Below are 19498 nucleotides of genomic sequence, written 5' to 3' on the forward strand. Positions count from 1 at the left end.
CAGACGTCAGCATCATGGTAACTACAGTATAATTTTTGAGCGGAGAGGAAAATTACTGGTTATGAAGTTTCATTTCAGGCGTCTCTCACTGAGTTTATGGTGCTTTGGAGAAAATGCTCAGAGAATTACAGGCATTTAAACCATTGAAAACTGCTTTGAAATAGGTTCCCTTACATTTTTAGAATTGTTATGCAGCCTTGGTTAAAGTATGAACTACGCTTTACCACAATTTGTATTAAATATTACTTCAACTTACTTTAGGTGTGTTAATACAGTAAGTCTGATGTTAAAAACGAATGTAAAGAAAATCCTTGTTTCTACAAAATAAAAAATAGTTTAAAAATGCTGATTACGTGTCTTTGTTTTGAAAGCATTAAGAAGCTTTTTGCACACAAAAAAAATCAATCTACCTTTTAATCTCAAACCGAATGAGCTTTATGAACCACATCTAAAACAAAAGTCTGGACTTCGAGTGCGCGTCTCACAATTTCCCATCATGCTTTGCTGACTTTGAGTGGAGTGGCTCCAGCAAGGCTGAAGAAGAGAGCTGTTCTAGGATCAGGCTGTTGTGAGGAGGGAGGATTCAGTTTTGGGAATTTCTGTGTCGACTTAAACCGTATCTGCGCATACTATTCAACGTATGACATCAAAATATCGCGAGAGCATTACGTTCGAATTGCTCTCGCGATGCTTTGATATCATACGCTTGGCGGCCTGCGCAGCTCCGCGTGAAGTAGAGCTTGCGAGTTTACAAAATAACGTATAAACATAGTAGTGCGCTGGTACATTTTAATGCTTTGATTATCTGTGTATTTTTTAAATGTCAGCAAAGCCTCTTTAATATGAAAAGGGAGTTAAAAGATAGGAACCCAGTGGGCGCTGATCTGGGATCAGGGGGAATGTTAAGGGTTGGGTTGGGCTGGACGGATTCAGCTGGTAAAAGTTTTTCGTGCGCTTTTCTCTACACGTTATTCAGACAACGCACGCAGCGGACGTAAAGTCATCTTTTAAAAGTTAGCAATGTTTTGAAACCTCCGAAAGCGGCGAAACTCGAACTAAACGCCACTCTGCGTTTTTGTTTTTAGACTGTAGCCGTGATGACACCAAACTAGCTATCGGGCTAAACGCACCGAAATGGACTCTGTTGTGCGTGTCATTGCGAATCTTGGTTCGGATTTCAGGATGAAACCGAAGTCGAATCGATCCAGAATCGATTAACGATGCTCTCCAGAAAGAAGAGTAAAAACGAAGCGTCCAAACCAGCCGAAGTTCAGGGAAAATATGTGAAGAAAGAAACGTCCCCGCTGCTGAGAAGTGAGTAACTTCTGTCAACATGGCAAACAGAGCTCATAATGTATATATATATACATTTATATAATCTAGATTTGTATTGTCTTAGGTTTAGAGCATATGTGCCACAGCTTGTTGCGTCACTTTAATAAATAAACCGCGTTGTGTGTTTTTCATTAATGCTGGTATTTAATTAGTCTATTCAAAGTGACTAACGTAACAGTACATTTAGGATAAACGTCTAGGCTTGGGTGCTTTTTGGGGATTGAACCCATGACCTTTGTGTTGCAAAATGTTCTTCCAATAGAACTTCAGAATGACTTGTTTTTATATTTATTTTGAAGCATTCCCACTTACACCTTGTTTTTCTCAGATTTAATGCCCTCATTTATCCGGCATCCCACATTTCTTCGGCGTGAAGCACCATTGGTGGAACCGGCTCCTTCTGGGGTACCGTCTGGTGCCGGTCCGTATCCCACTGGATCCGTTGGGGATGTCAGCGGCCCCAAAAGTTTCCTACGCAACGCACCCCAACGAACGGCCCTCGAGGTCGCACGTAGAGAGAGTAATCGTCTGTCCGCCCCTCCACATCTTCATCACGATTACTCGCCTTCATCCCCATCGTACATCAGCGATACTGCTTCAGTAACCGAGAACGGAGACGGAGGTCCGTATTACTACCCACCTGAGCCCTACTACAACAACCAGCCCAGACGAACACACAGACAAGACCATTTTAATGAGAACTATGGGTACTATGAGCATAATGAACTCAATTACCCACGGAGTCCTGCACAGCCCCAGACACCCCAGCCACACAGCCGGCCACCCCCAGGTGAGTAACGCATCACCTAGTGAGCATCATCTTATTTGCAGTCACAACAGACAAAGATTCACATGCCACGGATACTCATTCGTACTATAATAGACTCCATCGTGGCATAACAAACATGACAATCAGTTCTGAGAATCAGAATGGAAACCTGCGGGACAAACGGCATGACATTTTGTTGGTTGCTTGGATTTTTTTTGTTTGTGGCATTGTGCTGGGTAGTCCTGCCCACAGTAAAATTTCAAACGAAAAGCCCACCTTTGTCTGTCCATAGATTATCAAAAATGTGCTGGTTGGCTGTATAGCATTGTGCATCATTTCCCATTCAGTGTGGAGGGACAAATTACTTGTTGGAAATCTGTCACTAGTGGACTAGTTTGTCTAACCCCTGCTTAAAAGTTTTCCTTGAATTTTATGAGAAGGAGAAGAGAATCTGCTCTTTGACGTCATCGCACATTCCAGCTTTTCTTGACACACACACAGTTTTTCCTCAAACACATGCTTACTACATTATTTTCTGCTATACACACACACACACATTCTCGCTATCACTCTGTTGCAGTATTTCTCATCATGTGTAAGAATGAGTGGAATGTTGATTTTTCATGGTTGGCCCTTTCCTTCCGTGAAATAAACTCTCTGATAGTGTTTGTGTGTGTGTTTTCCTTGTGATATACTTTCCTTTTCTCTCACATTTTGTTAATTTACTGCTTTTTTCTCTGATCTTTCACAGGTAGGCTACTAAATGTCATCTCCACATGTAAATACTCCCTTAACACGTGTGTGTATGTGTGTTTGTATGTCTTGGTGTAGCAATTGGGCGCGTGCCAGCGAAGTCTCTTGGAAATCTGACGACTATGAGTGGGGAAGACACTATCCTACCTCCTGGCTGGACTGTTGATTGGACAATTCGAGGCAGGAAGTATTTCATCGATCACAACACAAACACTACTCACTGGAGCCACCCACTGGAGAGGGAGGGGCTTCCACCAGGCTGGGAGAGGGTGGAGTCAGCCGAGTTTCGAGTGTACTATGTTGACCACATCAACAAACGGGCCCAGTACAGACATCCTTGCGCACCCAGGTGAGAGAATAGGTTTGAATGACAAGACCAGTGTGTTTTGAGCTGTTTGCTGTCATTTTGACACCATCTGAAAATGTAAACATATCTCAACTGTTTGCTCTCCTTCAATCTCAGTGTTCCACGTTATGACCAGCCTCCTCCGCCGCCAGTCACCTATCAGCCCCGCCCACCAGAACGGAACCAAGCAGTTCTGGTACCCGCAAACCCGTATCACACAGCGGAGATCCCGGACTGGCTGCAGGTGTATGCCAGAGCCCCGTTGAAGTACGTTTAATACCCATAGAATGACATATTTGACATTAAAGGTCCAGTGTATGAAATATAGCGGCAGCTAGTGTGGAGGTTGTGAATTGCAAATAATCGCTCACTCTAGTCCTCACCCCTCCCTTTCAAATCACTATGGAGGCTGACTAAGATGTCATCACGTTTTCGCTTCTTTGCCGAAGGACATAACTTATTTACGAAACAGCAGTTTGACCGTTTAGGGCTACTGTAAAAACAACATGGAGAATTCCATGTAAGGGGACCTGCGGTGTACGTAGATAGAAACGGCACATTTTAAGGTAATAAAAACATAGCGCTTCATTAAGTAAAGTCTTTATACACCTCTGAAGACATAGTTATGTATTTTATATTGCATTTCTCTATAGAAAATTTCACACTGTGCCTTTAAGCCTTGTTAGGTAAATGTAGACAGTTTCTTCTGTGGAAGTACCACCCTGAATTGCCATAACAGTCAGACAAAAGTCAAAAGGTAGTCCCACCTTAAACTCACACCATTGAGTCAACACTGCTAATCGGGCCTCAACAGATCCACAATGTTTACACATTATGGGAATGTACGGAAATGAAAAGAGGTCAAACATGAAATGCCAAGAAATTTAGGCAAAATAATCCTACCAAAGCTGAGCTTCAGTTTACACTTCAACCGAAACATGCATACAAGTTTTAATAGAAAAAGCACATTTTACATTTTTATCTGTTATTTTTATCATTTTTATCTGTAGCTGAAGACCTAAACTAAGTTCGATACAAGTCTATCTCTTTCATTTCATATGTGGTATTTTAAAGCTTTACTCTCTTTAAAGTCTTACTACTGTCCTAATGATTGAGCCTAGTAAAGACCAGTAGCATTAACCTTCAGCTGTATTATAATGTGTGTGTTATGTCTCAGGTATGACCACATCCTGAAGTGGGAGCTGTTCCAGCTGATGGATCTGGACACTTATCAGGGGATGCTGAAGCTGCTCTTCATGAAGGAGCTTGAATGTATCGTCAAATCCTACGAAGCATATCGACAAGCGCTTCTCTCTGAACTAGACACACGCAAACAACGGCAGCAGTGGTATGCCGAACAGCCAACCAAAAACTTCCCTTAGAACATGTGACTCGCCCAAACTCCAGCATCACCTGTGCCTTAGCTGCTGATGCAGATTTGTTCTCAACTTAAAACATGAGCCCAAAGATAGACGTTACGCAAGGCCTGATGGGAACTGAACACTATTACGCATATTTAGATTTCAGCCATTGTACAGCTGTGTGTGTTATGATTCTGTGCTTGGTTTCGGCTGTGTGTTGTGAATGTGTTTGCATGTTAGTGGCCTGCAGGCAGCTGTGGTTAATTTCCGGACATACTCCAGCGTTGTCTTTTTGGACAATTACGACTGTTATGTACCAATGTTTTAATTTTATTTTCTCCTGTTTGCCTTGTTGGTTTTGTTTTTAAGGTGTTAATCTCACAAAACAGTAAAAGATTAAAAAAAATAGCACTACTAGGATTTTTTTGATACCCTGTTACTCATAAAATAACTATAATACCACATACTTTGCATATTTTCATGCAAAACATGCTGACAATAAATTTGTCTAAAGTATGGTTCTCTAAGGAAAATATAATTATTTCTATGGTAAAATATAACCCAGATGTTTGAAGGCAAGTTTTGTGAGATTGACCGTTAAAGGTTTGGTTGGATTCATTTAAGGAATTTGCTTCTTTATTTAAAGTTTCAAGCTGATTTATCACTTTAAAGATAAAGTGATCAAGTCTGTGGCTTTCGGTTCAGTTTAAAGTGTATTTTTCAGTTTATCAAAGTTAGTAAAACCTATTAAGAACATCAACGCTAAATAAACCAGGACATTGTATTGTACATGTAATAGTATGCCCAAGTTTTTCTTTCCTTCAACAGCTAAAAGGTATTTTAACCAACATTTATTTTTTGCTAAAAAGAAACAATTTTCCCACCTCTTTTTAAAGACAGCAATAAAACAATTTTGAGGCAAAATGGTATAATATCCCATTGACTCTGGTCTTATTCATTAATAAATCCAGGTCTAAGGGTATATACAGATGGGGACAGAAACTGAAAAAAACCTGATAAGCAAAGCAATTGTCTGGTCTGTAATGTCGACTCTTTAACATCTCCTTTATTTATGTTTTGGTAATTCGAGATTATTGAAAGGCATGCTTGTTCGTGTGTATTTTTATTCTATCTTCGCTGGCATGACTTTAAATAGGTCCAGAGGCATTGAATGGGACATTGAAGCATTACTGGAACGCTACATCATGTGTGAGTCATGACATTCTCACCATCCTGGATTACAGATGATGATAATAATAACCCCTCTTGCATTTTTAAACATGTAGTATTTTATTCCCTTATAAATAGCACTGAACTGAACATACAACATCCATTACAAAATAAGAACAGATTCCTTTCACGTGTATGTCAGAGAGAGAAACAGTATTTACACTGAAAAGACTGAAATAATTCAGACAAGAATGTCGAAACTAATAGAGTGATTTTCTTTAGCATGTACAAGCTGCACGCTCAAGACTGATTTTGTCGTGTGATGTGTTGAACTCCTCTCTGACGTCCGTGCTGTGGGCCTGAGCTTGAAGTGCAGGATGAAATCGTGGTGAGTGTTTGTGGCGAAATGCTTCTTTTACAGTAGTAAAGCATCGCACAGTCGCACGTATCTTTCTCTCTCTGACTGTACGCTCCACTGTCCACAGTGCGTCTGTGAAACTGTGCGGTCAGTTTCGTTTCTTGTCCGGTTCGGGCTGTTGGTCGGTTTGGTGTCCAGGGAAGGCGTGATTATACAGCTGCCTGTGGTTTGCTGCTACGCTGTACAGCTTATATAGAGCCTGAGGGAGAGACAGCAGGTCACGTTACATTTTTTTGGAAAAATATTTATAAGATGTTGTAGACGGGTAAATATGTAAACCCTCACCTCATTTGTGCTTCCCTACAATAGAAAAAAACAGAGAAACCGTTAACAAACGGTTACAAACCAGATCATATGCAAATAAAAATGGTTTATGGTTGTGATCTGATTTCATGAGTGAAGGTGACCCGTGTTTTACCTGATCCCACAGCGCTCCGGCCACCTGGTCGATGACGGCACCCAGCTCTCTGTATTCTCCTGAGTAACGGATGTAGGCCCAGGTGCACAGAGTGATGAGTGCAAAGCCCAGAACCATGTTGCAGACGCTGGCGATGACATCGACGCCCAAGAACCCGGTGATCCCTGCCGCCACGTACATTACGAAGATCACCACGAACAGTGTTGCGGGCGTGCGTGCCGCGTGAAAGATGTTCTTGGAGTCGTTGTGTTTGATGTACTGCACGAAGACCTCGTCGATCTCCGCCTCTAGCTGTAGCAAGTAACGCCGGCTGAATTCCTCCCCTCCCATTTTCTTCACCCCGCGGAACAACGTCAATGCTTCCTCGCGGATGTCCAGGTGACGTGCCTGCAGCTCGCTCGGTGCGAGGAACGGACGATCTCCTCCACTCACCTAATAAAGTGGATGTAAGCAAAGGGAATAAAGAAAGATCTGTTAAATGTGATCAGTGTGCACTGCCTATATTGTCTTTTTTTAGAAAGTATCAATATCTTGTTTATCGACATCAGTTGCTATAGTAATGATGGACATTTCAGCATGATCCCAAGATAAATACATATATGAGACCCTGAAAAGACAAAACCAGTCTAATGAGTCAATTTTTCGAAAAAAAAATTTTTTTACATCATCTGACAGCAGACAGTATCTGGCAGAGATACAATAGTTTAAAAAATCCAGAATCAGGAAAAAAAAAAGAGAAAATTGCCTTTGAAGTTAATGTTAATCAATTGTGCTGTAGCAGGCCATCTATTCTCAAAAATGAAGTTTTTATATATTTAAGGTAGGAAATTTACAAAATATCTTTACTTAATATTCAAATGATTTTGGGCATAAAACAAAAATGAATATAAACTGTATATATATTTGTTTTTTACTGTAAAGACGAAAGGAGGATATGCCAAAAAACGCTTTTTATTGCATGTCCCTCAAAAGCTGTGTGCTCAAACCAATGCAGATGAAATTAATTTTTAATTTCACACTCACCTGCTCCATCTTCTTGTTGTATAGATCTTTAGCTGCAGCCACTGCGGCCAAATTATTTGCCTCTGCTGTGGCCTGTAAACACGCACATACACACCATAACAGTGTCACGCTGTTATATGAAGTTGTGGGTGTAACGGGATGTTTGGTAGATGTTATACAGTACCTGTAACATGGATTTGGGGTGTGGCAGCTCCTCTCCTTGGTAAATCTTGATATATGCCTATAATCATAAACAGCGGCATAATTCGCTCCATGAATAAAAAATGTTAACTTTAAAAAAATGTGAAGGACAGTTGTTTGATGAAAATGTGACGCTGCACGCCCATGCAAATTGGTAAACACAATTGTAAGGTGTCGCTGGGTGACTAACTAAACTATTTTCTTATGCGGTTCTTACTTTGAAGTACTCCAGGAGTCCGCGGCAGGTGATTTGACTTCCATTTATCTCTTTCACGTCCAGGTTTTTGGGGCGCAGCAAGCACGAAATAAGCACTTGCAGATTGGTAATAAACTCTTGATCGATCTCTGAAACACATTAACTCACATTCAGAATGGATTGTAAACCAAGACAGAAGTGGCAAAAGTGATGTTTGCATATCTGCACAATATTTGCTTTTATTCCCCCATTTAACCATCAAAATATGAGGTGTACATAAACAAAACTTTTAAAATATTTATTAGCTAAATGTATTTGGTAAATAAGTCAACTAAAGCATATCTGAAAATATGTTTTAATATACAATAATTATATAATTTTTTTGGTGATAAATATTTTGTAGACATTCTCTTTGCTCCTGTGTTTTGTATAATTTTTGCCAAATCTTCTTAAATTCTTCTCCAAATAAACCAAAACTACATGCACACACAATTGTTAAGGGAGATTTCATAAAATATTTCAACAAAGAGCAAAAACATCACCTGTACAAAGTTGAAAATTACTGTAAGTGTGTTTACATCACACTATCAGATTGTAATGCTCTCTTTTACACGATTCAGAGTTAAGCTACAATCTGATGATGAGTGTGGGCCTGTGAACGTACCCTTCAATCTGCCATCAAAGTGTGGGTTAGTGGCCACCTTAAGCCCTGGGTGTGGCATGAGGAAACAAGAGATGTTGGTGAAGCAGGAATGGATGTGTTTCCTCACGTTCTGCAGCTCTTCGTGTTGGTTCTCTGAGATCTACACACACAAGCACATGCCAGGGCTGGTTCTTTTGTATTTCCATATTTTCACATTTTAAGGCCACTGACCTTTAATCTTTTTTCCAGGAACTGCATTCCACCTTCCTGTCCGTAGGGAAACTCGTATGGAAAACTCCAGTCCCGCACAAGGAAGATCAAGGACTTTGAAATAACACCAGATAATAAGTAACATTCACCAGTAACATATCAGAGCAACTAACAATAAGAGCTTTTTTGAAAACTGTACACTTCAGTATAAAAGTTGCACAACTAAAATTGCAAATACCTGAAAGGGTTTGAGGAATGTTTCTTCCATGGCCAGTCTTCCATATTCAGTGAAAAGCTACACAGATGAACAGAAACAAGTGCAGATGTAGTCTAAAGTACGGCACTGACTGAACCCTAATAGCACACATACATCTGCCTTACGTATATTTGACGTCTGCATTTACATCTGCAATACATAGTTTGCACATCTGCAATACGTCTCGGAGATGTCTGCTCTCAGACGTCATACAGACATCTAAAAGATGTCTGTAAGATGTTTATGATTTAGAATGGATGTAAAACTGCTCTTTCTAAGATGTTTAGCAGATGTTTTTACACAGCAGATGTTTTCCAGATCTCCAGATCTTAAGCAGACATATTACAGACGTTCAGACATCTCCAAGACGTAAGTAAACCATGTATTGCAGATGTCTTGCAGATTCCAAGATGGATTTTGCTATCTGGGAAGTGGAACTTCAGAAAATACAGTAATGTCACATAGCCTCAAGTGTCTAATAGCTTTGTAAAAGTATAAAGCAATTAGACAAGTAACCTTCAGTTATCTTCCTGCAAGAATGAAATAGTTTTTAGCCTGCAGTGCATTGTATGGCTGCCAAGCAATTTAGCAACTTTGCATGTTTATGTAAATTGCACGGTAAAATTATCTGTTTCATGCTAATTTCTAATATAAAGTACAGCCACAGAGAAAATTAGGAGACAACTCCAGTTTTGCATTTACTCATCATTTCTACATGTATTGTGTTCATTCCAGTCCACTGTCCAACACTGTGCTAACCCTAAACTTATTTTTGCAGAAGAAATGCGGCCAGAATGAAATCCGTGTTTGCGCTCTTGCTTGTGCATTCGGTGTCCAAGCACAACAACGCGTAAACCAATGAACAAGTGACATTTTTAGTCATAGGACTAAACTTTTTTTTAAGTGTAAAACACCGCAACAGCCATGTGACCTCCCCATATGACAGGTTGACAACCACATACTGTGAAAGCTGGAGTCAAAAAGCAGAGTAGGCAAAGGAACGGACCGCCCACTATATATGAGTTATTACAGAAACAATTTATTAAAGTATTAATTGTTTATGTCCCTACAACTTTCTTAAACAAAGTTACACCACTGCCAGTGTCTGTTGAATTGAAACAAACCTCAGGAATGACATTAAATCACCAAACAGCAATGTAATGGATTAAGTGAATGCAAAAACTTGTGAAAGTTGTGAAAAAACTAGGCTTATTCCATTCTATATATTTTTTCAACCGTTCCTAAAATCCATGTGAAAACATTAGTTTTGTGTTTTTGTGTTGCAGTATTCAAGATTTGACCTGTTTCAATTATCTTCAGATAAATGCATATAAAAAAATATATTTCATTTGGAATATCGTTGTCACTAGTTCACAGAATTAAACCAAAGATAGTAAATTTGTAAAAACTGAAAATAGTTTTGGAGGTTTTTCTGCGTCTCTGTACCTTTACCTTTGGTTTTTAACATGCTTGTCTGTTTTGTACAGAATTCAATTCAAGTTTAGTAGCTTAGAAGACCCTCGCCATACCTGCAGATGCTGAAGATCATCTTCCTGAACATTCTGAGATATATTATACACCTAGAGAAGAGATGAGTGTTATATTGATCCTGGTGAACAGGACCCTTTTGAGTAACAGGTTTTGGGGTGCGTTGTATGTATACTCGTGCATTTACTACCTGCATAGAGCTGATCATGGTACTGAGAGCAAATACAGTGGCTGAGTCACGGAGAGTGGACTGGCTATCAAAGGTCCCTTGTGTGTCCATTAGCAACACCGCCACCTATAGGTGAGAAGACGAAACAGAGGCATGTCACAAACTACATCTTTATACTCCTCTGAAGACATTGGTATGTATATTATATTACATTTCCCTCAACAGATCCATAGGTTGAGGGGTCTTACCTTGCTACCATCTGGTTTGTCCACCAGGAAGACCTCACTCCAGATCTGAATGCCTGTGGTCTCCCGCTCAGATCCTCCTCTCCACGAAAATCCCGTCAGCGGCTGGTCCGGGTCACCCAGCCACGTTTCACTGGCCTAAATTCACACATACACACACATATTATACAACTAGACTTGGTAAGTACAACACAAACATTTGGACTTTAAAGAAAAAAAATTGTGTAGGCGGAGGAACAGATGGACAGTCTCACATGGCTGTACATGTATCGCAGCATGAAGTCCATTAGAAAGGATTTGCCCTTGCGAAAGGCTCCTGCCACAGAGATGGCCACCACCTCCCTGTCTCTGACCTCTTCGGACAGCAGGATCTTACTGAGCGCTGCCTCGTCCAGCTCAAACGAGTGATCATCCTTCACCACCAACACCTGCACCGGACGCGCTCGGCCGTCTGTTTCCTCCTCCTCTGAGCTCCAGTCGTACACATTCTTATCCACGAAAGACCCTGCATGTACACACACATTTCAATGTTTCGGGAGTGACAAACACTTAACTTCCGAAGTGAATCCATATTCCAGGTGTGTACGGTAATACAGGTCTTCTTCCCGAAATTGCGATCGTCATGTTGATGGAAAATGTATTAAGAAATAAATCCGTTCAGCAATTTTAGTAAAGCGCCGTCTGTGGAAGTGCCATATAATGTTAATGCTTTAAAAGCTGCTGTGCTCTAAACCACAATGTGCTGGTGGGATACCATGAGACCACACAACATTAGCAGTAACTACTGTAAAAAAGGGACAGAAAAAACTTTGTGAAGACCTGTAGGCCTACAGTCTCAAAGTCTGTACGGAACTAAACAGGGTTAGTTCACCCAAAAATGAAAATTCTGTCTTCATTTACTCACCCTCAAGGTGTTCCAAATCTGTATAAAGTTCTGATGAACACAGATGGAAAAATGCTTTGTAACCAAAGAGTCCTTGGACACCATTGACTTCCATTGTAGGAAAAATTGCTTTATAAATTTCTTTCTTCTGTTGAACACAAAAGAAGATATTTTGAAGATTGTAGCAAAGCAAACAGTTCTGGGATGCTTTCGACTACCATTGCTATTTTTCATACTATTGTAGTCAAAGGTGACCAAGTACTGTTTGGTTACAAGCATCCTTCCAACAGCTCGAGGGTGATAAATAATGACAAAAAGAAAAAAACCTAACTGTCTGTAGTAGAGTAGGCGGGACGAGACCGTGGTTCGAGTCCGGTGAGTAATTGTGAATGAGCGCCAGCTGTGCGCACACCGGCTCGAATCACGTAGGAGATTGGGAGCATATAAAAGGAACGAGCGACCGGACCGTAGAAGAGAGAGGACCGGGCCCGAACATATGTTAAGTTTATATTTATGTTCTTGTGTTTTGTATTTATGTTTTGTTCGCTGGCGGTCGGCTGTGAGGGGCCCCCGGCTTTTATTATTTATATTAAATGTTTAAAAGTTTGCCGGTTCCTGACTCCTTCCTTCCTTTTAATGAACCTTATAACACTGTCCCTTTAAGCATGAAGACGAAAAGTGACAATAATATTTATCGTATTTGACCAAAGTCATCCAAGGATAAGTATGTCAATTTATTAATCATTCCCAAAAATAAGTACATGTTCGCCCTTCTGTTCGTATTATACTTTGCGAGTAAATCAAGCAATGATGCCACGATACGCTTAAAATAATCCCCAGACATATATCATAAACCTTAATCCCTTTCAGAAAACAAATGATAATTAGTCATCACACAAGTGTTAGAGCATTGTGGAGCTCATAAGGAAATGACTCAGATTAAATCAGATCTCTCTCTCTCTCTCTCCAGTCTAACGTTCTCCAGGGAGAAATGGTGGAGTCATGGTTTAGAAAGGCTTAATGCAGCAGACGGTTCTAATGGAGCTTGAGTGACGATTTGATCTTCGTCATCAAGGCCGGTGTGATGCTGCTCGAGACGGTTTTAGATGTCATCATACGCCTTTATTCACTGTCATGTCAGACGTCCTGATGTAACAACAATTACTTTGTGTCAATCATAATTTCAGCCTGGGTGGTGGTAGCTCAATAGTTTTTTAAGAAGTCTTTTAAGCTGAGTGGGCAACGGTTTCCACATGGCTTATAGCTCCGAACAGGAATGAGCTACGGTGATGATATTCATCAAAATAAGTCTTGTTGTTTGTTTAAACTTTCCTTTGATGTACTGGTAACCTTAAACGGTGAAAATGTACTCTCTTGTCATTTCAAACGTTTATGACTTTCTTCTGCAGAATGTTGGGTAATCGAACAACGGCGGTACTCATTAACATACATTGGTTTTGTGTCCATGCAACAGAAGTCAATGGGGGCCAATGCTTTTTGGTTACCAACATTAATCAAAATATCTTCTTTTCTGCTCTGCAGAAGAAAAAACTCATACAGGTTTGAAATGCCAAGAGGGTATGTAAATGAAGACCTTTTAATGCAAGGAACAAAACATATTTTTGTCAAATGTATATTGTGTATTTGGACAGTAGGCCCTTATCATATTTATATTCATTTTGAGTGTGTTATGTTGCTGCCTTGTGTCGAGATATATAATCGTTCTTAGTGTAGAACACTTTTTTTTCCTGCAGCTTTATTTATAAATAGCTCTTTGTAACATTTCAAGTTATTCATTTGTGTATACATGTTGAAATTACCTTTAAGGAATGACAATTGAGCACTTGAACATTTCATTTTGGGGATTATGTCCCTTTATGACCTAATTTACATGCATTACAGAAGGTCTGCTTCTGATGGACACCAATACTGTCTCAACACTGTAAATTATTAAATCCAAGTTAGCCCTTTAGAGCTCTTTCTCTCTCTCCTTCTCTCTATAATGTCATGTTCACCTGGCTGGGCCTGTTTCGAACAGGACGCATCACACATTCATCGTGTGTATTATATAAACCACCATCTCCATACAGGCCTGTATGGCACTTGTACACCGCGGTCAAGCCAGCCGCAGTTTGAAAATAGACGGTCAAGCCAGCCGCAGTATAGATTAATTTTGCGCGCATACTTAGTAAACTACGGTAATTTCCAGAAACACCGCTTTTAAAGCTTTATTTAAATGCGGATCGTCTGTGTTGTCTTTTACGTTTAGAATATGTCGTTTTTGTAGAAATGTATGTATTTTTTTCGGAATGTTTGCATTATATGTAGACTAAAGTAGGCCTACTTAATTGTAAAAACAATGTCTCCGTCTAAAACTAGCCTATTATTATTGACCATTGTCCTGCAAATAAATCAGTTTATCCAATTCAATTATTTGTCTAATATCTATACTCCTACGACAATTAACCATGATTTTTATTTGATCAAAACAAGTTTAGTGGTTTTAATTCACGATTTCTAATAAGTTTCACAAACGGATGGTCTCTTCCTGTAGGGGGCGTCCCACACTATATACACACCATATATGGCCTCATTTTACTGTAGCATTTGGGAGAAATGCTCATTTCTCAACTTTAAATCCCTATAGAAACTTCATTTCTTATAAGTTTCACCACAGGATGGTCTCTTCCTGTAGGGGGCGTCCCACACTATATACACACCATATATGGCCTCATTTTACTGTAGCATTTGGGAGAAATGCTCATTTCTCAACTTTAAATCCCTATAGAAACTTCATTTCTTATAAGTTTAAAAAAAGGATGGTCCATTCCTGTAGGGGGAGTCCCACACTATATACACACCATATATGGCCTCATTTTACTGTAGCATTTGGGAGAAATGCTCATTTCTCAACTTTAAATCCCTATAGAAACTTCATTTCTAATAAGTTTCAAAATAGGATAGTCTCTTCCTGTAGGGGGAGTCCCACACTATATACACACCATATATGGCCTCATTTTACTGTAGCATTTGGGAGAAATGCTCATTTCTCAACTTTAAATCCCTATAGAAACTTCATTTCTTATAAGTTTCACCACAGGATGGTCTCTTCCTGTAGGGGGCGTCCCACACTATATACACACCATATATGGCCTCATTTTACTGTAGCATTTGGGAGAAATGCTCATTTCTCAACTTTAAATCCCTATAGAAACTTCATTTCTTATAAGTTTAAAAAAAGGATGGTCCATTCCTGTAGGGGAAGTCCCACACTATATACACACCATATATGGCCTCATTTTACTGTAGCATTTGGGAGAAATGCTCATTTCTCAACTTTAAATCCCTATAGAAACTTCATTTCTTATAAGTTTAAAAAAAGGATGGTCCATTCCTGTAGGGGGAGTCCCACACTATATACACACCATATAATTTTTTGAGTGGACCTAAATACATATTTTTATAAAAGTAACATTCAAATCTGCTTTGCTTTTGTATGATTTGTGTATGTTTGATGTCTAAATGTTCTAACAACACAAACAATTATAACATTTTAATGACGAAATTGGTGAAATTATAAGTAAATACCCTTTAAAGTAAAAACAATTGTAATAAATTATACATGTAGTATAGTATAGCACTTACATTAACATTAAGTATGACGTTAACATTAATTAAAAAAAGATTTAAACCCCTTTCAATATATATATTTTTTAATTTCTCCTCCTTACAACACAAACCATGAAACAAAAAGGTAATTCAGATGTTAAAGGTTCTTCGTGGAACGATATAGACAAAACGATTCTTCAATGACATCATGATTATTAGGGTGTGTGGAATGCCCCCTACAGGAAGAGACCACCCTTTTTTGAAACTTATAAGAAATGAAGTTTCTATAGGGATTTAAAGTTGAGAAATGAGCATTTCTCCCAAATGCTACAGTAAAATGAGGCCATATATGGTGTGTATATAGTGTGGGACGCCCCCTACAGGAAGAGACCATCCTGTGGTGAAACTTATAAGAAATGAAGTTTCTATAGGGATTTAAAGTTGAAAAATGAGCATTTCTCCCAAATGCTACAGTAAAATGAGGCCATATATGGTGTGTATATAGTGTGGGACGCCCCCTACAGGAAGAGACTATCCTATTTTGAAACTTATTAGAAATGAAGTTTCTATAGGGATTTAAAGTTGAGAATTTAGCATTTCTCCCAAATGCTACAGTAAAATGAGGCCATATATGGTGTGTATATAGTGTGGGACGCCCCCTACAGGAAGAGACCATCCTGTGTTGAAACTTATAAGAAATGAAGTTTCTATAGGGATTTAAAGTTGAAAAATGACAATTTCTCCCAAATGCTACAGTAAAATGAGGCCATATATGGTGTGTATATAGTGTGGGACGCCCCCTACAGGAAGAGACCATCCTGTGGTGAAACTTATAAGAAATGAAGTTTCTATAGGGATTTAAAGTTGAAAAATGACAATTTCTCCCAAATGCTACAGTAAAATGAGGCCATATATGGTGTGTATATAGTGTGGGACGCCCCCTACAGGAAGAGACTATCCTATTTTGAAACTTATTAGAAATGAAGTTTCTATAGGGATTTAAAGTTGAGAATTTAGCATTTCTCCCAAATGCTACAGTAAAATGAGGCCATATATGGTGTGTATATAGTGTGGGACGCCCCCTACAGGAAGAGACCATCCTGTGTTGAAACTTATAAGAAATGAAGTTTCTATAGGGATTTAAAGTTGAAAAATGACAATTTCTCCCAAATGCTACAGTAAAATGAGGCCATATATGGTGTGTATATAGTGTGGGACTTCCCCTACAGGAATGGACCATCCTTTTTTTAAACTTATAAGAAATGAAGTTTCTATAGGGATTTAAAGTTGAGAAATGAGCATTTCTCCCAAATGCTACAGTAAAATGAGGCCATATATGGTGTGTATATAGTGTGGGACGCCCCCTACAGGAAGAGACCATCCTGTGGTGAAACTTATAAGAAATGAAGTTTCTATAGGGATTTAAAGTTGAAAAATGACAATTTCTCCCAAATGCTACAGTAAAATGAGGCCATATATGGTGTGTATATAGTGTGGGACGCCCCCTACAGGAAGAGACTATCCTATTTTGAAACTTATTAGAAATGAAGTTTCTATAGGGATTTAAAGTTGAGAATTTAGCATTTCTCCCAAATGCTACAGTAAAATGAGGCCATATATGGTGTGTATATAGTGTGGGACGCCCCCTACAGGAAGAGACCATCCTGTGTTGAAACTTATAAGAAATGAAGTTTCTATAGGGATTTAAAGTTGAAAAATGACAATTTCTCCCAAATGCTACAGTAAAATGAGGCCATATATGGTGTGTATATAGTGTGGGACGCCCCCTACAGGAAGAGACCATCCTGTGGTGAAACTTATAAGAAATGAAGTTTCTATAGGGATTTAAAGTTGAAAAATGACAATTTCTCCCAAATGCTACAGTAAAATGAGGCCATATATGGTGTGTATATAGTGTGGGACGCCCCCTACAGGAAGAGACTATCCTATTTTGAAACTTATTAGAAATGAAGTTTCTATAGGGATTTAAAGTTGAGAATTTAGCATTTCTCCCAAATGCTACAGTAAAATGAGGCCATATATGGTGTGTATATAGTGTGGGACGCCCCCTACAGGAAGAGACCATCATGTGTTGAAACTTATAAGAAATGAAGTTTCTATAGGGATTTAAAGTTGAAAAATGACAATTTCTCCCAAATGCTACAGTAAAATGAGGCCATATATGGTGTGTATATAGTGTGGGACGCCCCCTACAGGAAGAGACCATCCGTTTGTGAAACTTATTAGATATCGTGAATTAAAACGATGGTTAATTGTCATAGAAGTATAGATATTAGACAAATAATTGAATTGGATAAACTGATTTATTTGCAGGACAAAGGTCAATAATAATAGGCTAGTTTTAGACGGAGACATTGTTTTTACTATAAAGTAGGCCTTTTTTAGTCAACATAAATTATAATGCAAACGTTCAAAAAAATACATAAATGACTACAAAAACGACATATTCTAAACTTAAAACACAATATATAATATTTAGGAGACACACAGACGATCCGCATTTAAATAAAGCTTTAAAAGCGGTGTTTCTATAAATTACCGTAGTTTATTAAGTATGCGCGCACAATGAATCTAGACGGCGGCTGGCTTGACCGTCTATTTTCGAACTGCGGCTGGCTTGACCGCGGTACTTGTACGGAGCTTCGCTATTTGGTTTGACCTACATATACGCCCGAATTCAGTTCGCATAGTCATGACATTCCTGCTATTAACTGATGTAAAAAAACTGTGACATGTGATCTAACAAATGTTACTGAAGCATCAGCCCTGATAACACAACGATGAATTATAATCCTTCTGTCTCCGCTATGAGCATTGGAGAATAACACGCTCTGATGTAGTAGTTGAATTTATGTTGCTAAAATGTAACACTGTTTGTATTTTTTTATATAAATGCAAAAGCAGTTAAATAGCTTTCATCGCGCACACATACAGTGAATTGACAGGGAACAGGGCTGTGGTCCGGACCCAACAACATGAAAACAACCACTGTGTGTGTGCATGTAACCAGTTATGTATGTATGTATGTATGTAAATGTTTGGTTGTTATTCACCACGACTATAAAAACAAGAATAATCCATTGTCTTTGCAACAGAATTTTCCTATTTTTCAAAGAAGCACAATAACCCGTCTTATTGGATGTATCATGTCTCGTTGTTGTGTATTATTAATAATCAGTAATAACTCACCCCAGCTGTCTCTATCCTTTTTATCACGGGCCATATCGCACTTGGTGTCGTTTTCAGCACTCGGTTCGGTTGTAAATAGCGATCATGAGACGGATGCGATGCTGGAAATCAGCTGCCAGTGATGGAGGTTCATTCTCATCTGAACGGAGCATGCAGCGCAGCATTAGGCCGCCTAGTGGCGCTGTGGGACCGAATGCGGTATACATCCTTAGAAATGCTAGAATACACGTCACGTGAAACTGATAAATATGCTATAATTCTATTTCTAAAAATCATTTAAAGTATTCGTTTACATTGTAGTAATTGGGTTCATCGAACTAAACCCAGTTAAGCTTACTTTTTAAATTGAATAATTAGCCTTCGTTTAGTAACATTCGCTTCGCCATACGTGTTGATCCACCTATGTCCGTAAGATGGCGCTAAACGCACACGTTTACTGAATAATAAAGTTTTAAATGTCACGCGCTGTAACATTAAGTGATAAATGACACCTGGTTACTTAAACTACAAATGTGTTGTTATTGTCTAAACCGCAACATTTTTGTGCCAATGCACATTTATTTCGTATGCAAATTAAACACAGTGACATACAGTAAAAAGAAATGAATGAAACGTTGTTATTAAGTTACTAACATTTCCTGTGTCACATGTTTACATTGCACTTGTAAATGTACATTATATACAAAACTCTAAACATAACCTTTTATATAACGAATGTTGGGTTATTCTATTTGTGTGCAGCTCAGTTGTTAAAGCACTGGCAATACAAATGTGTACATGTGAGAGTGCGTGCGAGTGTGTGTGTTGGGTCTGGTC

The 19498-nt window shown here is 39.0% G+C and overlaps 2 protein-coding genes across 2 annotated transcripts; one reads left to right on the plus strand and one right to left on the minus strand.

Annotated features, from left to right (window-relative positions):
• The first annotated feature begins 725 nt into the window (after nt 1–725).
• On the plus strand, nt 726–5498 carry sav1 (salvador family WW domain containing protein 1). Its single transcript, XM_056760255.1, has 5 exons — nt 726–1314; nt 1664–2125; nt 2936–3206; nt 3321–3470; nt 4381–5498. The coding sequence occupies exons 1-5, from the start codon at nt 1221–1223 to the stop codon at nt 4583–4585; spliced, it is 1182 nt and encodes a 393-aa protein (XP_056616233.1). The 5' UTR covers nt 726–1220; the 3' UTR covers nt 4586–5498.
• Nucleotides 5499–5830: 332 nt separating this feature from the next.
• Nucleotides 5831–18833, minus strand: atl1 (atlastin GTPase 1). The gene is made up of 14 exons (XM_056760254.1): nt 18683–18833; nt 11235–11485; nt 10984–11118; nt 10757–10861; nt 10608–10658; nt 9061–9117; nt 8844–8936; nt 8634–8772; nt 7991–8118; nt 7757–7813; nt 7594–7665; nt 6571–7002; nt 6438–6452; nt 5831–6351 (listed from the first exon to the last, which is right to left on the minus strand). Exons 1-14 carry the CDS (start codon nt 18714–18716, stop codon nt 6241–6243), a joined length of 1680 nt encoding a protein of 559 aa, XP_056616232.1. The 5' UTR covers nt 18717–18833; the 3' UTR covers nt 5831–6240.
• Between the last annotated feature and the right edge of the window lie 665 nt (nt 18834–19498).

The sequence above is a fragment of the Triplophysa dalaica genome, chromosome 11 (assembly GCF_015846415.1).
Source record: "Triplophysa dalaica isolate WHDGS20190420 chromosome 11, ASM1584641v1, whole genome shotgun sequence".
Taxonomy (NCBI): Eukaryota; Metazoa; Chordata; class Actinopteri; order Cypriniformes; family Nemacheilidae; genus Triplophysa; species Triplophysa dalaica.